We start from the raw sequence: 21,104 nt of genomic DNA, 5'->3' as shown, positions 1-21,104 counted from the left end.
GTGGGAGGCCAGCAGCCTAGCAGAGGCCTTCGCTCTGCATCTCCTATTTTTCTGACTCCTCCTGGCTACCAGGGGGCTTCCCTACCCCTTTCATCCTGCTCTTTCTGGGCCCGACACTCTGGGGTTTCAGCTCGGAATGACTGCCCATTAAGACCCTTTGCTCCTCCGGACAGAGCTGGGGATGCCAGGAGCCTCGTCCTCTGGAGACTTTGTGACTCTGGGTTTCACTACTGCACTGTGAAGTGCCCTCTTTGCTTTTTCTCCCTCTAGAGCCACCCCTGCTTTTTTGCTGTGGGAGCACATGTTAGGAAACAGTGACAGGTTTGGCTCCTGCTCATTTTAACTGAAAGGATGTGAACTTGGGTTCAAGCCTTCTTCCCTTCGTGTGAGAAGGGGGAGGGACTTGGAATCAAGCTTCCCCTTGGTCCAGGCCTAAGCCCCTCACTAATGACTTGGGATTCTACTGGGTCACCTTCTGTGAGTACTTACTGTGCCTCTTCCATGTGATTTGGAAGGTGAGGAGACAGGAATGGTCCACAGAGGGAGAGGGTGCCAGGCCAAGTCCTCTCATAGCCACCCACCCCCTCACAGAAGGGGACAGCAAGAGAAGACAGAGAGGCATGGTGGGATTCCCTTTGCAAATAACCAAGATATTTACAGGATTCCAGACCAGGCCATGGTTTTTAGGCCTCTGCTCTTTGTTCTCTGAGTTCTCAGAAATGTAAAAAGTGTAGTTTAGCCCCAAATGCCTCTAGAAAAAGATTGGGGTGCCCCCAAAAGTGTCACGTACAGAGGGAAGCACACAGAGCTTAGGGAAAAGACACCTGAGAATGACGAGACTGATAGGAATTGCTTGGCAGCTGAAGCCACATCTCTAGGGGAGAGGAGCAGGCCTGGGAACACCTGAGGTGGCACCTGGCAGTAGAGGGCAGGATGGATGTATTGAAATCTGACAACTTCCGGAGCTTCTTTCTACAAATGCCCCTGAGCCTGTGTCCTTGGTTTCCCTGATGGACCAGTCCTGAGGAGGGGAAGGACAGTGGGAATGGAGATAGCACCTCCCCTCCCTGCATACCTTCTTCCCCACTGTGCCTGGGCATCACCCCCTCTGAAGGAACAGTGAACCAAGCAGCTTGGAATCTAGGGATGGTCTCTTGTCCTCATAGCTTCTTCCATTACTTCTTTTCTTTGCTGCTCTCCTCCTTTTTGTTATACTCTTATTTTTTGGTTTGCTTTTAAAAACCTTCTCTTTTTTTGTTGTTGCATTATTGTTTATTTCTTTCCGTATTTCTTTGTCTCTCTTCCTGTCGCTACTTTCTTCCATTTCTTGTCTGCCCTACTGGTTTACTCCCTGGCTTCACGTGTGTCTGTGTTCCCCTGTGCTGGGCTGTCCTCCCAAGGCTTTCAGGCTTCATCTCCTTCCTAACCTCTCCTCTCATGTGGAGATGGACAGGGATGTCAGGAGCATTGAGTGCTCTTGGCAACACCATTGAAGATGATGCTGACGATCGGCTACCCTGTAGAGAAGGCAGGCCAGGCTGGGTATGAGGGGAGCTCCTTGGAAGTCAGGAGATCTGTAGGGACAGCAAGGATCTCTTTGTCCCAACCTCCAGCAGCCTGTCTGGGTGCTTCTGTGTTGACCTTGTTTCTGGGATGGCCATCTCAGTGCTGTTGCGGGCTAGCAACTTCGGAAAACTGGATTTGTCTAGGCCTGAGCCCTGTTTGAGAAAGAAGCTTCCCTCTGGTTTGTAGCCTGACATTAATGAGTTTTGGTTCCTGTTGTTTCTATAATTACAAAACTCCAGCACAGGTATTTAAGAGCCAAAGGCCATGCTTGTGGAAGTAAGGGAGAATCTTTCTAAATGGATCCTGAGAATCCTCCTTACAGATCTGAGTGGATGATCAGGCCCAGAGCAACCCTGAGACCCCAGGTTCCCACAGCATTGGCTGTTCTTCATAGGAGACTTCACAGGAGACCCATTATTGTTTACTGGACATCAGGTGCTATATTGTATAGCATTTGCATTCCACAGGTGAGGACAGGCTCAGAGGAATAAGTGGCATGCCAAGATCATTGAACATATCAGTAGCAGAATTAGGATTCAGACTTTGATAGGTCTAACTCCAAAGCCCTGGCTTTTTTTTTTTTTTTTTTTTTTTTTTTGAGACAGAATCTCACTCTGTCACCAGGCTGGAGTGCAGTGGCATGATCTCAGCTCACTGCAACCTCTGCCTCCCGGGTTCAAGTGATTCCCCTGCCTCAGCCTCCTGAGTAGCTGGGACTACAGGCGTGTGCCACCACGCCGAGCTAATTTTTGTATTTTTAGTAGAGAGGAGGTTTCACCATGTTGGCCAGGATGGTCTCGATCTCTTGACCTCGTGATCTGCCTGCCTCGGTCTCCCAAAGTACTGGGATTATAGGCGTGAGCCACCACGCCCGGCCTTTGCTCTTAACTATTGATGTTGTCTTCCTGATCTTTCCTACCAGAAGCTTTTAAACTTTTTGGACTTTAACCTACAATAAGAAATCCATTTTACACGTTCATGTGTATCTATAACAACATTTGTATTTCTAAAACAAACTTTTCATGAAACAATGTATACCTATGTATGTGAGGCAGTCTGATATTTTCTATTCTAGTCCACCTTTTCCATTTCATCCTATTTATGGAAAATATATGTTGGCTGGGAGTCACTAAGTTAATTTAATGACCCACTAATAGGCTGTGAATGGCATTGGAAAAATACCTGCTTGTAAGATATGCGAACACACGTTTCAAGGTTGTTTGTGCATGTGGAAATATTTTGGGGTGCTATCTGTTTTACCATCAGTTTGTACGAGGAGACTAAGACAGTGTAGCTTGCTGACTTGAGAATGTTCTGTAAGGACTGGAAACTCTAGAACCTTGAAGAAACGCCTGACTAGAAGTGAGGGTAAGCTGTTAATTACACTGATTACAGTTTGTGTCTCTTAGACTGAGAACTCTTCCTTCTTGCTGGGGGCATTGCTACCCCTAGGATGTTTGCCCTGAAGTTCTGGTAGTCTCTTTGGGGTTTTAATAAATGACTGAAGTAAGTGTTGTGGGGTTTCAACAGGCATTCATAGGCACCCTCGCTTGGCAATATAACATAAGGTTTTGATGTTTGGGTGTTGGAAGGGATCTTTGAAGTGCTGAGAGGGACTCAGAATCTTTTTCCAAAATCTTTGCTTGTGTCTGTCCAGCCTCTGGCTCCATTGCTTGGCTGAGATCCTGGCCCATAGTAGAATCTGTGTAGAGGAAATGAGAGCTCACTATTTGTGAGGCAGCCTGTTCCACTATTGGACTGCTTTAAATGTAGTGGTCCGTGATTACGCTATAATCCAATCGTGTATTAATTGGGCACCAACTATGTCCTAGGCATAGTATCAAGTACCAGGAGTACAAAAATAAGTAAGCCTTGATTTCTGCTATCAATTATTCTTTTCTCCTACTTCTGTACTGCTGCTTTTCTATTGTGAGTTTGTTTAGTTCATTAATTGGTTCATTCATTCATTCATTCATTCAACAACCATAAACTGATGAGCTACTCTGACCAGGTCCAGTACTAAGCCTGAAGAAGTTATGCCCATCCCATCATCACCCCAAGCCTTCTCTTTTTGAGACTCCTCATTCAGTTTCTCTAGCTCTTCACATATCACTGTTTTTCAGATCGCTGACCATCCTTGCCTTTGACCTCAGAAATCCTGTATTTGACCTCGACCTTCTTATACCCAGTTGGCACCCAAAGTGATGGGAATAGATTAGATTTCTTTTCAAAGTTTTAAACTGAATATTTTGACTGAGAAATTTTGGCAGTCTTTTGTATGCAAATGACACTGCAGAGCATTGTTCCCCCCACAATGTAGGAGATTTTATTCAACTTAGGCACATGCATATTAAAAGACTTTCAGTATAAGGAAAAGGGATAGTTTATTCCCTCCAAATCTGACTACAGCTCAAAATTGTCTTTATTAATGCAAAGTTCTTTTGTCGCCTTGACTTTAGGACACTGTTATCGAACTTTGTGGGAAATACCAAGTTCCAGAAGATTGAATACATGCAGGAAACAAATGCTTTTTGGGCCCTAGAGTGAACATTTGGTCCATATGACAATGACCAGAAAGACTATTAGGTGAAGGTTTTTTAATGATTTGTGCTACATTAGTCTCTTCCCATAAGACATATTCAAAGTTTTAACTTTTCCTTAAGAGGCTTCCATGGGGAGCAAGCATTTGATAATTCATCCTTTAACTAAGAAAAACACCATCACACACTGCTTGAAGAATTCCTCTTCTATTACTTAAAATGTTTTTACTGTGTAACATTTAAGGCATACAAAAACATATAAAGAATACCATGATGAAAGTCTATGACTATATTATCAAGCTTAAGAAATAAAACAGTTGAGTCATCTTTCATTTATGACTAAATTAACTTATTAAAACCATTAAAACTTTTGGATTACTCCTCTTAAGATATTTTCTTAGGGAGAAGTTTAGCAGGGACATCTATCAATTTTCCTAATCCAAAAGAGCTAATTCCTAGATATTGTATGTTTGGTCTACATTTTTTTCCTCTTGGAACTTCTAACATTTTTTACTGTTCTTCTTTTTTTAAATTGTACTAACAAAGACATTGCATATTGCAAATCCACATATATAATTTATCAGAGGTTATAATTAGAGGATGTTTCTTTTTTTTTTTTTTTTTTTCTTTTTTGAGACAGGGTCTCACTCTGTCTCCCAGGCTGGAGTGCAGTGGTGCAATGATGGTTCACTGCAGCCTTGACCTCCTGGGCTTGAGCAAACCTCCTGCCTTGGCCTCCCAAAGTGCTGGGATTACAGGCATCGTGAACTGCCACACCTTGTCAGAGGATACTTCCGTATCAAAAATCAAATATAATATAATGTCATCATTTGCAAATAACTATAGAAGATTTTAATGTTTATTTAGCTTGACCTTTGAGGATTCTAGTTCCTGATTTATTTATCATACTTGTTTTAATCACACCAGGGATAATGATCAAACATTGAATAACTTTTATTTATAAGATTTCTTAGCAACAGATCATAGTACATGTATATAGTAAATGAATATATCAACATTTTTTCTGCGCTATTTGAAAGTTTCAGTAATTTTACTTCATAAAGGAATCTAAAAATACTAAACCAGTCATCTTAAATATATTGCCACTGAAGCCCAATATCCACCTACTGTCTGAATTTGGAGAGAGTATGTCTAATGTTAGATGCTAAACATTGTGAGAATCCTCTCAGACACTGGTTTCAGATAGCTGTCACCCATAGAACTAAGGGCTAGAAAGTTATTCATCTTTATGGTATAATTTTAGTTCAATCTAAAAAAAATTTACTGAGCGTCTACAATGTTCTAGGCCCTGAGCCAGGTGCTGGGACAGAGGTGAGCCATTCATTAGTCCTCCCCATGAGTCTCTTTAGCTGGAGAACCACTCTTTGTCTAGAGTATGTGATTTTGCACTTAACCTCTCTAGAGTCTATGGTGTGTGAGATGAACAGTGTAACACTGTTTTGCATAGAGAGGATACTGTAGACAGAACCCAATGATGGAGCCTTAAGTAAAGAGTATAATTTGGGTGTGGTTGGTAGAATCACTATAATGTAATGTGACTTAAACCTCAGACATCAATCATTATTTTGGTACTTTAAATATAACTGATGTTTTATTCCTATGACTATACTATTTAGATATTTAAATATTGAAAAACTGATCACAAAGATACTATAATACTTTTACACATGTATATACATATGTATATATGTATGTCAATGTATATTTTACTATTGGCATTAGTAATTATTTTCCCTTTGTGCAGTTTCTTTTAGAGTACTTCTGTCTTTTCCCCCTACCCCAATAGTACCGTGATATTGTATTATTAACCGAGCTATAGCAAGTCATAATGATCACTTGAAATCATTTATTAAATAAATGAGGTAAAGATGTAGTTTTCTTCTCTCCCTTTTTGGGGTTTGTATAATATTGTAAGAGGAATGCAAATGCCTTCAACTACATACTGCGTGTGGTTCATGGCATGATTGTCTATATTGCAGCTTTTGCATGGGCAAATTGTGCTCGATTTCTTTTTGGCATTACCATCTAGTCAGCTTTCTTTAGTGGTTTGAAATTGACATACCATCTCTGATTACTTTAAATCTTAAATATATTCTGTGTCCTTACAAGACCTGAAAGAGATGGAGTGTTGAACCGGAGCTCTTTAATTTTCTCTGACTTTCTCGGGAAGGTTGTAAGTCAGTGAAGAGCAGGTTTAAGGAAGGTGAGGGAGGGAAGAATGCACCTATTTTTGAATGTTGGCATGACGCATTGTTATGAAAAGGTGCGGTTAGTCCCCACATGTTGTAGAAAATTGGCTGGGTGTGGTGGCTCACGCCTGTAATCCCAGCACTTTGGGAGGCCAACATAGGCGGACCACTTGGGGCTCGGAGTTCCAGACCAGCCTGGCCAACATGACGAAACCCCATCTCTACTAAAAATACAAAAAATAGCCAGGTGTGGTGGTACATGCCTGTAATCCCAGCTATTCAGGTGGCTGAAGCAGGAGAATCGCTTGAACCTGGGAGGTGGAGGTTGCAGTGAGCCAAGATTGTGTCACTGGTCTCCACCCTCCAGCCTGGGTGACAGAGTGAAACTGTCTCAAAAAAAAAAAAAAAAAAAAAGGAAAGAAAGAAAGAATGAAAGGAAAGAAAACGGAGTACTTGAAAGAAAAATGGGATGGGATAAGGAAATAGAATTAATTTTCCTGTCATAATTTTGTAGCTTGATTTCACCTTTTAACAAAGTATTCCTTGAACAATAAAACAGAATCAAATTAAAATATATGTAATACAGAGACACATGTCAAACTAAGCAGAATTCTTAAAGATCATTTATTATTTGGAATTATTAGCACCAGCTCTACTCCCCCGACCCCTTTTAGACTAGATTACTGAAGTGGACACTAGCAGGCATACGTGGGCCTGGGTGTGTCTCTTTTTTATAAGTTAATTTAGTCAAATGCTATGAAAGGGATTGGAAGTTTTAAGAAGAATGTAAACATCATCATGCTCCCTGTATTTCCCTCTGTTCCAAGGTCTGGTTGTTGAGCTGTCTTTGTCTGAGAGCCAGTGCATCTTCAAGTTGTTAGGAGATGAAGGAACGCATGAACAAGCAAAATATTCAGTGTCATAAATCACATGAAAGTTAAAGTCATGTGGACCCATATTTATGATTTACACATCCATTACCATGTTATTGATACCCAGTAACAAATGGTAAGCAGTAGAGGACAAATTATTTTAAACTTTATGACGCCAATCTAGGAAAATGACTCTGAGGCCCTTGTGAAGACCTCTATACCTGCAGAGAGGGCCACATGTCTTCTTTCTGATGCACAGGCCTGCTCTTCAGGTATCAGTAACTGCTGAGTGACAGATGGTTCTGCCAGCCATATTGGGAACCAGGACTGAGGTTGCAGTCATGCTGGATTTAGGAAAGAACAGTTCCTTTCTTGCACAGTGAACGTTGCCACTTTTCAATGAAGAGCAAGCACTAAGCAAAGCAAAGTTCAGGCTGCCCAAAGGAGCTGGTGGAGGGGAAGGAAGTGGGGCAGGGGTCCTGGCAGTGCTGCCTAGGAATAGAGGGCCCCATGCGTTCACTCTTGATCTGTTCCCTGAAGAATGCTCTGCCTGGAGGGAGCCGAAAGGATGAGGTGAAGGAAAGCTCACTACCCAAGCATTTCTGGTGGCACTCTATAAACTAGAAGAGTGTTTGCTTAACCAGAAAATACCCTAAAGGCCTGGAAAAAAAGGAATATAAATTATTTGCTTGTAAGTGTGAATTAATCCCCTTATTGGAATGTCTGGGCTTCTACCTTGCTGAGGTAGAGTATGGGACAGTCACAGAGGATGTGATGGACATTGTGTTCAGGGGCTTTGGGCAACGAGAGGGAAAATGAAGGCCTTGGCCTCCAGAAGATGGAGAGAAATGGCATTGGATCAGGAGGGACCAGAGGGTGGAAAAGATATGAGAATGAAGTGCAGAAAGACAGGTGGTAGGAACCTTGGAAGAAGGGTGCAGGTACAACCCGGGAGCCTCCACTCATGCATCTGCAAAGTCTCAGTGTATACCCGGCATGTATGATGAGCTTGGCCACAGATAGGCATGCTGGAATTATGCTGGGAACCCAATTAGTAAAGGCACCCACACCAATCAAATGTGGACAGATTCATGCTTCAGATGTCAATATCTTCATTGACACATAGTAAGAGCTGTACATTTCCGACCAGTAAGCCACCAAATAGGAGGTGCTGTTTGTCAAGCTATTGGCTGTTTGTCAAGCTATTGGCTATTGGCATGATATGTCCTTCTCTTTGGAGAAGGCAATCACATGGCGATATGTCCTTCTCCAAAGCCCCTTTGCTTCTTGGTGTTTTGTGGTCTGTTTCTTGCAAACAGCTTAGTCCTATTTTCTGTATTTTCTTTAAAAGGTATGAGTTTGGTTGGTTGTGGTGGCTCATGCCTGTAATCCTAACACTTTGGGAGGTCACGGTGGGTGGATAGATTGAAGTCAAGAATTCGAGACCAGCCTGGGCAACATAGTAAGACATTGTCTCTACAAAAACTAAAAAAAAAAAAAAAAAAAAAAAAAAAAAAGTAAAAAATGAAAACACTAGCTGGGCATGGTGGCGTACACCTGGGTCCCAGCTACTTGGGAGGCTGAGGTAGGAGGATTGCTTGAGCCCAGGAGGTCGAGGCTGCAGTGAGCCATGATTGCACCACTACACTCCAGTCTGGGTGACAGTGAGACCCTGTCTCAAAAATAAAAAAAAAAAGGATAAATTTCTATTTGATTACAGAATGCCTATTTTACTCATTCATGCTGATAACTGTAGGTTTACTCCATCAGAGAGACAATGTCTGGTTTAATTAAGGCCATGATTGATCAGAGAAAATTTTTGGACTTTTTTGGATTGAACTAATTTGGGGACATCCTGGGCTTTAGGATAGACTCAAAAAATAACTTTGTTATTTACAAAGCTGTAGTCTCCTGATCTCATCCTATTTTATGGACAATAACATATTTTTAGATTGTGCCTTTTTTTTTTTTAACTGGGCTTTTACAAATCACTATAATAAGGCATAAATATATGTATATAAAACACTTCACTCTTTCAAGTCACATGCTATAGAACGAGTTTTGTTTTATGTGTTCATATCTATATTATATCCTATCTAGTGTCTTTTACTGAAGAATACACATAGTTTATAACTAAGAAACATTTGACAGGAAAATCGGTATTTTTTATGATCTGCATAAACTTTTTAATGTAATTTAGGAAAAAAAAATCAGTGCCAAAAATGATACTTCAAAGATAACAGAAGATTCAGAACGTAATGGATTACAACAGTTCCAAAAAGACCTCTTACTAGAATACGGTCTGTGATACATTTAATTAACGTTCTGTTTTATTTCAGTGGGGCTACGGTGGAGAAGATTACAAATAAATGCCCTCGTCCACTAACAAAGGGCGGCATTGTGGCTTATTCTGAAGATCCAGTCCTGAATGAGCTGACACACCTAAAACAATCTTCGGAATACACCTCAAGTTGAAGAAAAACCCAGAAGTCCTTTGGCCCTCCCCCTCAATAAGCTCTGCGGCATTCATATGACCCCCAGGCGATGCTCCCATCTTCTTTCGCCCAAGGGGAAGGGTCATGGAGGGAACAGGTGTCTGCTTCCTCATCTGGGGAGAGTGGCCCCACCTTGGGTGGTAGGTCGTTTGATACCGTCATGAAAGGGGTGAAGGGGTAAGGAGGTGGGGTGGGGTACCCCGGAGTGTGGTGCAGATCTTCCAGAGCATGCAGCGAGTAGGACTGAGCCCCAGCCAGGGAGGTCCCCCAGCTGGAGCCCCTGTGCTGGGCGGTGCTCCCAGACTCAAGCTGGGAGAGGCAACTCGTGCTGGGTGGCAAGGTCTGCAGGGCATCGGCAGACACAGGGTCGGGCTGGCTGAGACCGTCAGGCAACGTCTGCTCCCATGAGTCCCTCTGAGGAGAATGGAAAGGCCACAGAGGTTATTCTCTAGGTGACACTCTGATGATACATTGCGTGCTGCCAGACTGTGACCTCAGGGCAGCCTTCATCCCCTCTCTCTGCTGTCTGAAGCCTGGCTCTCAGGCTGCTCTTCTCTCTGGCTTTTGACACTAGCAGTAAAGTTTTCCTCCCTTCCTACTCTAGAATTAGATTTGCTATAGATATTGAGATTCCTTTTCCCGGAAGACAACATTAAATGAGTGAAATGTGAGACTAATAAAATGCACATCCATGCAACATTTTACTGTGTACAATGCACGCTGCTTGGATTCTTTTTGGGTCTCCCATTAGTCTGGGTCCTAGAATGCCCTTTATACAGTGGGGAAGGTCAGCGCTTGGCCCACTCCTTGCAGTAGACCTTCAACTCCATGGTGAGCTTTGGAGGGGACTAAGAAGCCCACTCTGTCCTCAGTAAGGCAGGAGGAAAGAGGTAGGAATCCCTTAAGTTTGGAGCTAGAAAGATTTGGATTCATTCATGGCTCCTCTTGACTCTGAGCCCAACATTGCTCATCTGTAAAATGGGGCTTTCATAAATATATCCTGAGTTGTTGCAAGTATTGAATGAACACATCACATTTTCTGGCACAGAATATACTTAATAATGTGAATTCTCATTCTCTCCCTTTTGTCTAAAATGCTGTCTTTAGAGATTCATTCCTTTGTGGTAGAAACCTTTATGATTCTCTATGAGCATTAGCATTCTTCAGATCTTTATGAACTCACCTGTTTGGAAGGATTGAGAGAGAACAAGGATTTTTAGGCTAAAAATGTGGGGAAGGGGAGGCAGGGGACTTGGAAAGAAAGAGGAGCCCTATGTACCCTCCTTGGGAGATTAGCAGCCATCTCATTACTGTCTAGCAGGTCTGAGATGCAGCTTCAGTGTTCCTTCCTTAGGGGCTGCAGGAATGATAATGACTGGCACTAACAGGGTGGGGGAACATCAGACAGTATCCGCAGAGCATTAACAAAATGGATATAAATCCTGCTGTACATTCCTCCCGGTTCCAAGCCCTGCTTAGACCCTCCTGGCTGTCATGGCTAACAGGGATGCTTGAACAAGGCTCCCTCAGAGGGTGTCCTGGCGTCTCCAGGCAGCTGCAAAGCAGCCTCAGGAGTCTCCAGGGAGTGCCAGACCTGGCTTCAACCTGGATGCCAAGCACAGCAGCTGGGCCAGAGGGTGAGCCTCGCCCCTCTTTTACTCCCTCACAGGAGGCCTCTGCATACTCACAAACAGGAAGTGAGTGGGGTCTCCGGGGAAGGGCGGCGGCAGGAGCGGCGGCAGGGTCGAGGCGCTGAACAGAGAGCCCGCGTTGGGCGTCAGCGCCGGAGGCCGGTAGTCTCCATAGGGCTCCGGGGGGAAATAGGGCTCCAGGAGGGCCGCATGGCTCTGCCCTGCGGAGGACTCACAGGGAAACGGCTTCCCCACGTTGGAGGTGTAGACGTCATTTGAAAACTGTTTACTGTTGTGGAAGTCTGAGTCAGATAAGAAAGATCTTCTGACACCGTAGTAACCTGACGTGACCGGCGAACCTGTTGCCAAATGAAAAACACATGGGCAGAAAGTTCCTCCCACCCAGGGCAGTCAAGGCCTCAGTTGCAGCTGAGTCTCTGCCTGGAAAATGATGTTACTAACGCGTGCCTGACTCCAGCGCTAACATGGAAATAGAGAAATGTCTTGAAAAGCGTGAAATATTCCTGCATTAGCCCAAATAACTGATGTTTGAAAACATTATCGCCTTTAGGGGTGAGTTCATTTTAGACAGTACGGTATCTGTTCGTTCATTCACACTTACTGAGTACCTTCCAGGTGCCCCAGGGCTGTGCTAGGAAGAGAGAAATAAAAGAGTCTCTTGGCATTCACATTTTAACCAAGGAAGCATCTTTTTCACAACATCGGAGCTACCTCTCCATATACATAGAACTGTTAACAAGAGGCTGCTCCTGGCCTGTTATCTGAGATCACTATCTCTGGATAAGGTGACACATATAACCCCACCTCAAATCAGAGGCAGGCTGTACTCTGTCTTTAATTCTTCGCACATTGACCTTACACTGGGTCGCACACCTGGCAGACATCAATAAATGACTTGCTTTAAAAGGGTTAGATGGCTACACAGAAGCCAGTTTTAGAGGCCTGTAGTTGCAGGGCTTTGATGAGTTTCATGTTATTTGCTGCCCTCTTGTGGCTTCACGGATTCCTTCCCTCAACTCACCAGGGCCCTGCAAGTTTAGGAAGACAGTGCCTGGTACAGGAAGTGTCTGTTGGTGGGCCGGGAGCGGTGGCTCACGCCAGTAATCCGGGCACTTTGGGAGGCCGAGGCTGGCGGATCACGAGGTCAAGAGATTGAGACCATCCTGGTCAACATGGTGAAACCGTGTCTCTACTAAAAACAATACTTATCAGCTGGGCCACCGTGCCTGTTATCCCAGCTACTGGAGTCCCGGCTACTCGGGAGGCTGAGGCAGGAGAGTCGCTTGAACCGGGAGGTAGGTGGAGGTTGCAGTGAACCGGGATGGCACCACTGCACTTCAGTCTGGGTGACAGAGCGAGAGTCCGTCTCAAAAAAATAAATAAATAAAATTTTCCGTTGGTGGAGAGAGGGAGGGACAGAAACTGATAAGAGCTTCATTTAAGGTAAACGCAGCAGTGAAATGGTTTCCAAAGAAAAAGATGTGTTTGCTCAACAATAGCTCAGTTGTAGCAGAAAACACATGATCATTCAGAACATGTTTGAGGGCATAGACTTGAGGTCTATAAAACTTATGGTTTAATTGTTCCAGCTGGCCTTGGGTGTGATCTAATGCTAACACTAACACCGTTAGGTCACAGGTCACAAAAAGGCTGAGCTTGGCAAAAGATGTAAGTGCCTGTCTTTCTTACCTTACCCCAACCACAGCAGACCACTTCTGAGCTTCTGACTCTATAGACCCAGAATTCCAGCCCATTCCACAGGACGTGGAACTTTATATTATGCTCATTCCTCTTTCACCTGAGTCACAATGATCTTTCCAGCCAACCTGCAAGCCCAAGGGGGCAGAGCTCATGCCTTATACATTTTCTTTAAACCTAGTAGTATAACATTGTGTTCAAGAATGGCATGTGAATTTATTCATCCAGAAGAAGAAATCAAAATTCCCCATCAAAACCTATAGCACGATTCTACTCACTTCACTTTCCTCTTACCTTCTATAACTTCTAACCTGCTCATGCATTTGAAAACTGCAGTTAGGGTTTTCATTATAAGCATACTTCCCTGGGAAAAAAATCTGTGCAACTGAACCTTAATATAAGGTTCTGTTTCATACAATGAATTTATGTTTATGAGAGTGGTTAAGGTTGAGAATATGAAAACAAGGTTTCCAGGCTCTCATCTATACTCCCAATTTCCAAATCAAAACAACCACAAAGAAAAAAGCATCTGCTCTCTTAGCATGGATTTTCTCTGTACAAAGAGAAAGGATAATTTCTAGATAAAGAGAAGCTATAGAATTGGTTTTTTTTTTTTTTTTTTTTTTTTTTTTTTCTGTAGAAGGCAGGAGATGCAACCAAATTTCAATGGCAGTATATATGATTGGGAAACAACATACAGGCATTTAAATATTCGGGATCCTCCATTGCTCTTATTCCTTTCCCTTCTCCAGCTTTGAAGGTGATAAAACTATTAGGGACTGTGCCGCTTCTGAGTTGAACTAGATGAGATTGTCTTTGCCTGTGTGTGTGTGTGTATATGAGAATGTCCAACACTATTATTAGGAATTCCCTTTTTACATCCCCACAGGAGTATTTAATGAGACACAGGCATTGAAATGAATTCAAAATGGTGAACCAAGTGTCTGGCTCCCTCTGCTCGCAGGCCGCTTTCCTCTTTCTGTTTGAAAGCAGATGCCTCATCTCTCAGATCATGGTGTCAGAACTTTAGACATTTTAAAACTGTATCAAGGGCATAATTTATATTGCCTTTGCCCCAAAAGCTTGGGATCAAAGGGCTGCTTTCAAGACAAAATGAATTTTAAATTCAGAAATGACTGAATGAATGAGTTCTGTTCTTCGCTGATTTTGTATTTTAGGCAAAACTATTTTAAAGGAGCAGAGTTTTGGAAGTGCTGTAAGGTCGTTATGAAAGAATGGAAGCCCAGATGCTTGATTTAAATTCCAAAGGGAATAATTGCTTATTGAATTGAAGTACTCACCTGGCATCTGCACAAATGGAGACTGAGAGGAGCTGACGCTGCCCTGGAAGGTAAACAGAATTCACATGTTTTCTTTAGTTGTAAGTTTGACTTTAATAAAAATTAGGACTACCCCTTATAAACTTGGTTTTATGATATTCAGAAATATTATCTGGGGAGTTGGGTTGACCCTTAGGTCAACTGAGAATAAGAATTCAAGTACCATAGAACAAAGTTTTACAAGGGACAAAGAGAAACCACACTTTTACATTTTGATAAACATGCCAGAAAGCACTGACTGGATAAAATGGAATAATTTATCCTCCATTTTCTACTGTTCCAGTTAACATTCCCTCATCAAATATATATTAAGTGACTATATATATGCATATGCAGTAGCCTCCCCTTACCCTCGAGGGATATATTCCAAGACTCCTCAGTGGGTTCCTAAAACTGAGGATAGTACCACACCTGATTGCCATCAGTCGGAACACGTTTCTGTTCATGTCCTCCACCCACAAACTCAATGCCTTTTCCATCTTAGCTAAGAATTTATCATGCACTGTGGCCACAGTTTTGCAGTTCGAGGTGCAACAGCAAAACTATCATGAATTTCTTTTTCGTTCTTCACAATTTCATAGACAGAAGATTTGTTCTTACCATACCGATGTCTGACCTCAGCATACATTTGTTTTTCTTTCCTTATTAAGTTGAGAACGTTTACCTTTTCATTTAAAGGGAGCACATTCTGGCTTCTTGGCATATCTAAATTGCCAGCATCGCTACTCTTGTGCTTTAGAGCCATTATGCAATACAATAAGGGTGACTTGAACACAAGCACTGCCATACAGTGACAGGTGATCCAATCATTGAGTTGGCTACTGAGACACTAATGGGCAGGTGGTGTAGACAGTGTGGATTGGCTGGACAAAGGTAGGATTCAAGTCCTGGGCAGCATGGAGTGGGACTGAATGAAATTTCATCACACCACTGAGAAAGGCATGCCATTTAAGATTTAGGAATTGTTTATATCTAGAGGTCTGCATTTAGTGTGTTCAGACTGCAGTTAACCATGAGTAGCTGAAACCTCAGAAAGGGAAACCACGGCTAAGGGGCGCCTACTGTGTGTGTGTATGTGCATACACACATGCACTTAGTGTTGGGCTTCAGCACTGAAGGGCCACCTTTTACTGTCTGAATCCATGTGGAGAAGGAAGCTCCACTAAGTGTAAGCACCTTGACTGGGATGCGCCCTCAGTTCCTGGAACAGGGTGTAGGTCATAATAGACTTAAGAAAAATATGTGGAATGAAGACACAATCTTCAAAGAACCCACAGGCTAGAGAGTAGGGGAGGTTGGGGAACGTGGTGGGTCGAATTATGTGCCCTCTCCAAAAGATATGTATATATACTTTTTTGAGATGGAATCTCACTCTGTCACCCATGGCATGATCTCAGCTCACTGCAACCTCCACCTCCCGGATTCAAGTGTTTCTCCTGCCTCAGTTTTCTTAGTATCTGGCATTGCAGGCATGAGCCACCACACCTGGCTAATTTTTGCATTTTTAGTAGAGATGGTTTTCACCATGTTGGCCGGGCTGGTCTTGAACTCCTGACCTCAGGTGATCTACCTGTTTCGGCCTCCCAAAGTGCTGGAATTTCAGGCATGATCCACCCGAAGATATATTGATATATTAATCCTTGATACCTGTGAATGTGACGGTATTTGCTAATAGGGCTATTAAAGATGTAACTACTTAAATTAAGAGGTCGTACTAAATTAGGGTGTGTCCTAAATCTCATGTGACTGATGTCCTTAAAGGAAGAGGAGAGGGACAGACAAAGACACAGATGCAGATGGGACAATGTCATGTGAAGACAAAGGCAGCAGTTTGAGTAATACAACCTCAAGCCAAGGAACATCGAGGATCACCAGCCACAATTGCCAGGTAGGAAAAGGCAAGAAGGATTCTCCCCAGAGGCTCCAGAGAGAGCATGGTCCTGCTGACACCTTGATTTTGGACTTCTAGCCTCTAGAGCTATGAGATGATACATTTCTGTTGCTGTAAGTCATCCCATTTGTGGTAACTTGTTATTGCAGCCCTAAGAAATCAATACAGGGGTGACTGATGACAAAACAGAATATTTGGTGTAGTATGAAAAGTGTCAGGGCCAGGGAAAGATGGGGTGATGGGGGCACCTAAACTGGTGTTAGGAATGGGGTGGGAGACACATTTGCAGGACACAGTGCCTAAGCGGACCTCTGAAGGAAGAGTATCTAGGTGTGTAGAGTCTTAAAATATTCAAGTAATGGCTCCAAGATGTCCTGGAGCAAAGTAAGGGGAGAGGGTGTAGCTTCTATGGAAGTTAAGAATCCTCAACACCCAGTTCGTTGAATCTGAGTTCTTTTGCAGCGACTCTAATGATTCTATAGACTTTCAAGAGTTGGAAGAAATTTTATAGAGTCTCATTTAATGATTGAATTCTCTCCATATTACTAACACCAGGTGCATCTAATATCCAGGGACAGAGAACTTAGCACCTTCTGAGGAAACCCATTTCTTCTTTAGGAATCTTTACCAATTACAAAGTTGGCTGGAAAGAATTGTTTTCCTAGTTCTAATCCCTTTGGTCCTTATAGAATAAGTTTAACACTTTTTGCATACACAGCCCTTCAAATATTTGAAGACAAGCCTATGAAAAATACCATCCTAGGTGGCTTAAACAACAATTAATTATTTCTCACAGTTCACAAGACTGGAAGTCTGAGATCATGGTGTAGTTTTCAGTGAGGGCCCTCTTTCTGCTTTGCAGAAAGCTGGCTTCTCACTGTGTGTTCACATGGCAGGGAGAGAAAGAGAAGAGAAAGAGAAAGAGAAAGAGAAAGAGAAAGAGAAAGAGAAAGAGAAGAGAAAGAGAAAGAGAAGAGAAAGGAAAGAGAAAGAGAAAGAGAAAGGGAAAGAGAAGAGAAGAGGAAGAGAAAGAGAAAGAGAGAGAGAGATAATCTCTCTGATGTCTCTTCTTATAAGGACACTAATCCCATTAGAGAGATTCACCTGCAAGATCTAATTACCTAATTACCTCCCAAAGGCCCCTCCTCCAAATGCCATCACATTGGGGATTAGCACCTCAACATCTGAATTTTAGGGGAATACAAACATGCAATTGCAATCTGTAGTATCAACCTCGAATTCAAACTTCTCCAGGCAAAATATCCTCCAACAACTCAGAAGCAGCATGCTAATTAAGAGTAAAGCCTCTGGAACCAGAATGACTATGTTTGAATCCCAGCTCTACCTCTTATTAGCTGTGGGATCTTGGGCACCTGAAGATTAAATGAGATGATTACATCGAGCACTTAGAATAGTGTCTGCCACAGGGTAAACAGCATATATGCCTTAGTTATTATTACTATTATGCATTTTTTGGTTCCTTCAAATCTGTGGTATGTTTCTCCAAACCTTTTGATTTCTGGGTTTTCCTGATTAATACTTTAACACTTTTAAGTGGCAGAAGGGAACTCTTGGGCATGTAATGGTCAGAAGTGGGTCCCCTAATATTTCTCTGAGAAGGAAAGGGGCAGTGATTAAACCATACATGCATTTGTATTTGGGCACATATTCCCATGTTGCAGGCGCCCATGTTATCCAGTGTTACCCTCCCGTTTTCAGCTTTGTGGTGTGGCTGGGTCTTTCCTTGAAGACCTGTGCCAACGCATATGCCTTCTGGCTTCAGCCTCAGCCTCCTTCCAGGTTAAGTAGGATGTGGCAAGGGGGTGGTAGCTGTCCTGGGTACTGCCCACAGAGATGTCCCATTGTTCTTCTCCTACCTTCTCTTCCTGCCTGCTTCCCTTAAACTGCTCTGGCCAAGGCTGGGGCCAGTATCAAGGCCCCTGTGAGACACAGCTGCACACCCGCCCAATCTAATGAGCATCGGCATCAGCACCCTATTTGCCCTCAGTATGTTAGCCATTTATCTATCAGCTGGAATGGCTCTGCCTCCCGCCTCTGCCCCAGGAAGGGAGAGAGCCCAGTCTATGTCATTGTGGCTGACAAAACCCCTTCTCCTTTTGACATCTCTGCTCTAAAAGTTTTTCTGTCTTTCTCCTCCACTGCCCACAATCTCCAGCATCTTCTATGATGCCTTCTCCATCTTCTGCCCAGGCTTAATTATTACTGTGGAACTGACAGTACCGACTCCTCCCCGGCCCAATTTTTATACCAGAGGACTCTACAAAGATTTCACAATTAAAGGTCTAGTTGATTTCATTTATTACTTGATGAAGCTTTTTGTACTCTTGCCTCCTGTATGATTTTGTTCTCTACCTGCTGTGGAAATTGTACACTCTATTTTCATTCTTTATGATTACCCTTACAATTTTACCATACATATTTAACAAACCTGCAAACAATATCTTAACCCTGCAATTGAGATATAAGAACTGTCCCTCTTCTAATTTACGTGTGTGCTATTCTCTTTTCTTTTAGCTTGTTTCTTGTTATTAAGCTGCCACAAATTAGACATCAATATCATCATTTAATTCAGTAATTCTGTATTAGATTTACTAATTTGAATTAAGGTTCAAATGTCTACCGTTTGCTTTGCTTATTCCTTTCCCAGACTTTCTTTCTAGGTTCATTTCCTTCTTCTGAAGTAATTTTTTTGAAAAATCCCTTAAGTGTCAGTGGTGTTGAAAGTAAACTGTTTCAATTTCTATTTATCTGAAAATATTATTTCTTTTGACCTTGTACTTGAAAGATAATACCGCTGGATTTACGATTTTAACTTTATAGGTTTTTCTTTTTTTTTTCTTAGCACTTTGATGATCTCATATATGTGTGTATATATATTATATATATATATATATATATAGGGGGTGTGTGTGTGTGTGTGTGTGATGGAATCTCGCACTGTCACCTGGGCTGGAGTGCAGTGGTGCGATCTCGGCTCACAGCAACCTCCACCTTCCGGGTTTAAGCGATTCTTGTGCCTCAGCCTCCCGAGTACTACAGGCATGTGCCACTATGTCCAGCTAATTTCTGTAATTTTTTTCTTTTTAAGTAGAGACGGAGTTTCACCATGTTGCCCAGGATGGTCTCGCTCTCTTGATCTTGTGATCCAGCCGCCTTGGCCTCCCAAAGTGCTGGGATTACAGGCGTGAGCCACCGTGCCCAGCCAGTGTCTGCTATTGGTCTTTCAGTTATTCCTTGTGACAATCTTTTCTTTATTTCTGACTGTTCCCAAATACTCCCTTGCTCTTCGAGGTTCTTCAAGTTCACCTCATTTTATCTAGAGGTAGATTTCTTTTTATTTATCTTGCTTGATATAGAATGGGCTTCATGTATCTAGGGATTCATGTCTTTCATAAATTCTGAAAAAATGTCAACCATCATCTCTTCAAATATTGTCTTGTCTTTATTATGACTGTTCTCTCCTCCTGGGACTCTGTTTAGATATATGTTAGAACTTTTACTATTATCCTCAAAATCCCTTAACCTCTATTTATTTTTTCTGTGTCTGTGATTCTTTGTTCTATATTTTGGTAGAGATTGGCATAGATTTCTTCAGATGTGTTTTCAGTTCACTAATTCTTTATTCAACTGTAGTTAATTTGTTGTTTAACTGACACATTGAGTTTTTATATCCATGATTTTATATTTTTTCATTTCTATAAATTCCATTTGATTTTTAGAATCTATTTGGTAATTTTTGATAGCCTCTTGTTGAGTGCTCATTATGTATTAAGTATTATGTATTTTGTATTCGGTAATTCTAACACATGAAAGTTCTGGGAATTTAAATTTATTGTCTATTGTTTGTGTGGACTCATTCACAGTGGTTTGCTTTCTTATGCATGGGTGATCTTTGATTGAAACTCACATCTTATTGACCTAATCTGTGAAGATCTGGGGTCCTGAATTGAGGCTGCTTTCCTCTAGAAGATTTATGTTTTTATCTATGGGGAGCCGGCTGCCTTCCAGGTTCCCCACATTAATCCTGGAGTCCAAGGTTCAGCCTCCCAATCTTGGCAACAGATCAAGGACCAGTCTTCACAGGTAAAGCCAATTGGACACCTGTCCTCACGAAACCTGTCTTTTTGGCAGGATCACCTTCTCATCATTCAGTGCTTTACTTTCTGCTCAAACCCTTTTTCAATCTCCTATGCCAACTCCTGCCCCTACTCCCATTGGAGATTTCTCTTACTTTCTGCTAGCTCAACAACTCACTAAAATTTGTATTATGCAAGATACAGTTTTGTTGTGGGAGAGCTCTTCTCACCCCCATACCAGAATTGAATCTGTAAATATTGAGCCCAGATGTAGATACCGTCCTGGTTTTAACACAGCACAAAAGCTTTTATTTTTCCATGACTTCCAACATTTTCCAGCAGAGATCTAAATTATAACAGAAGTAATTCATAAGCACTTACTTATAGTAATTTCATAAACACACTGTGAGCCATTGCTATGGTCAACTGTGCTATCTGTATCATCTCATTTAATTCTCATGACCACCCCAGAAGATCAGTAATATTATTCTCATTTTGCCAATGAGGGAAGCTAAGCATAGAGAGAATAACCTGATTTCCCTTCTAGGAGAGGATTGGTTGTGGCGATGGTAGTAGTGGGTGGAATTAGACAAGAGCCTTTCTGATATCCGAGTCTGTGTCTTAACCACCACACCAGTCTGCTTTGGAAGCATTTTAGTAATTCAACAGTTAAAAATAGAAAAGCATTCTAGTTTGAAAAAATTTAGTATAATGGAGACTTACGGACATCCAGAGAGATCATA

The 21,104-nt window shown here is 42.3% G+C and overlaps 1 protein-coding gene across 1 annotated transcript in view; it reads right to left on the bottom strand.

Moving 5' to 3' along the window:
- Positions 1 to 9,357: 9,357 nt before the first annotated feature.
- Positions 9,358 to 21,104, bottom strand: part of POU2AF2 (POU class 2 homeobox associating factor 2) — a 30,735-nt gene continuing 18,988 nt past the window's right edge. The window contains exons 2-4 of the mRNA XM_050757738.1: positions 14,335 to 14,377; positions 11,372 to 11,673; positions 9,358 to 10,097 (exon numbers count right to left, since the gene is read on the bottom strand). Coding sequence (XP_050613695.1) covers positions 9,696 to 10,097; positions 11,372 to 11,673; positions 14,335 to 14,341 — 711 coding nt within the window. The 5' untranslated portion in view covers positions 14,342 to 14,377 and the 3' untranslated portion in view covers positions 9,358 to 9,695. The remainder of the gene's footprint in view (positions 10,098 to 11,371; positions 11,674 to 14,334; positions 14,378 to 21,104) is intronic.

This window comes from Macaca thibetana, chromosome 14, assembly GCF_024542745.1.
Source record: "Macaca thibetana thibetana isolate TM-01 chromosome 14, ASM2454274v1, whole genome shotgun sequence".
Taxonomy (NCBI): Eukaryota; Metazoa; Chordata; class Mammalia; order Primates; family Cercopithecidae; genus Macaca; species Macaca thibetana.
This window is presented reverse-complemented; position numbering and strand designations above follow the sequence as displayed.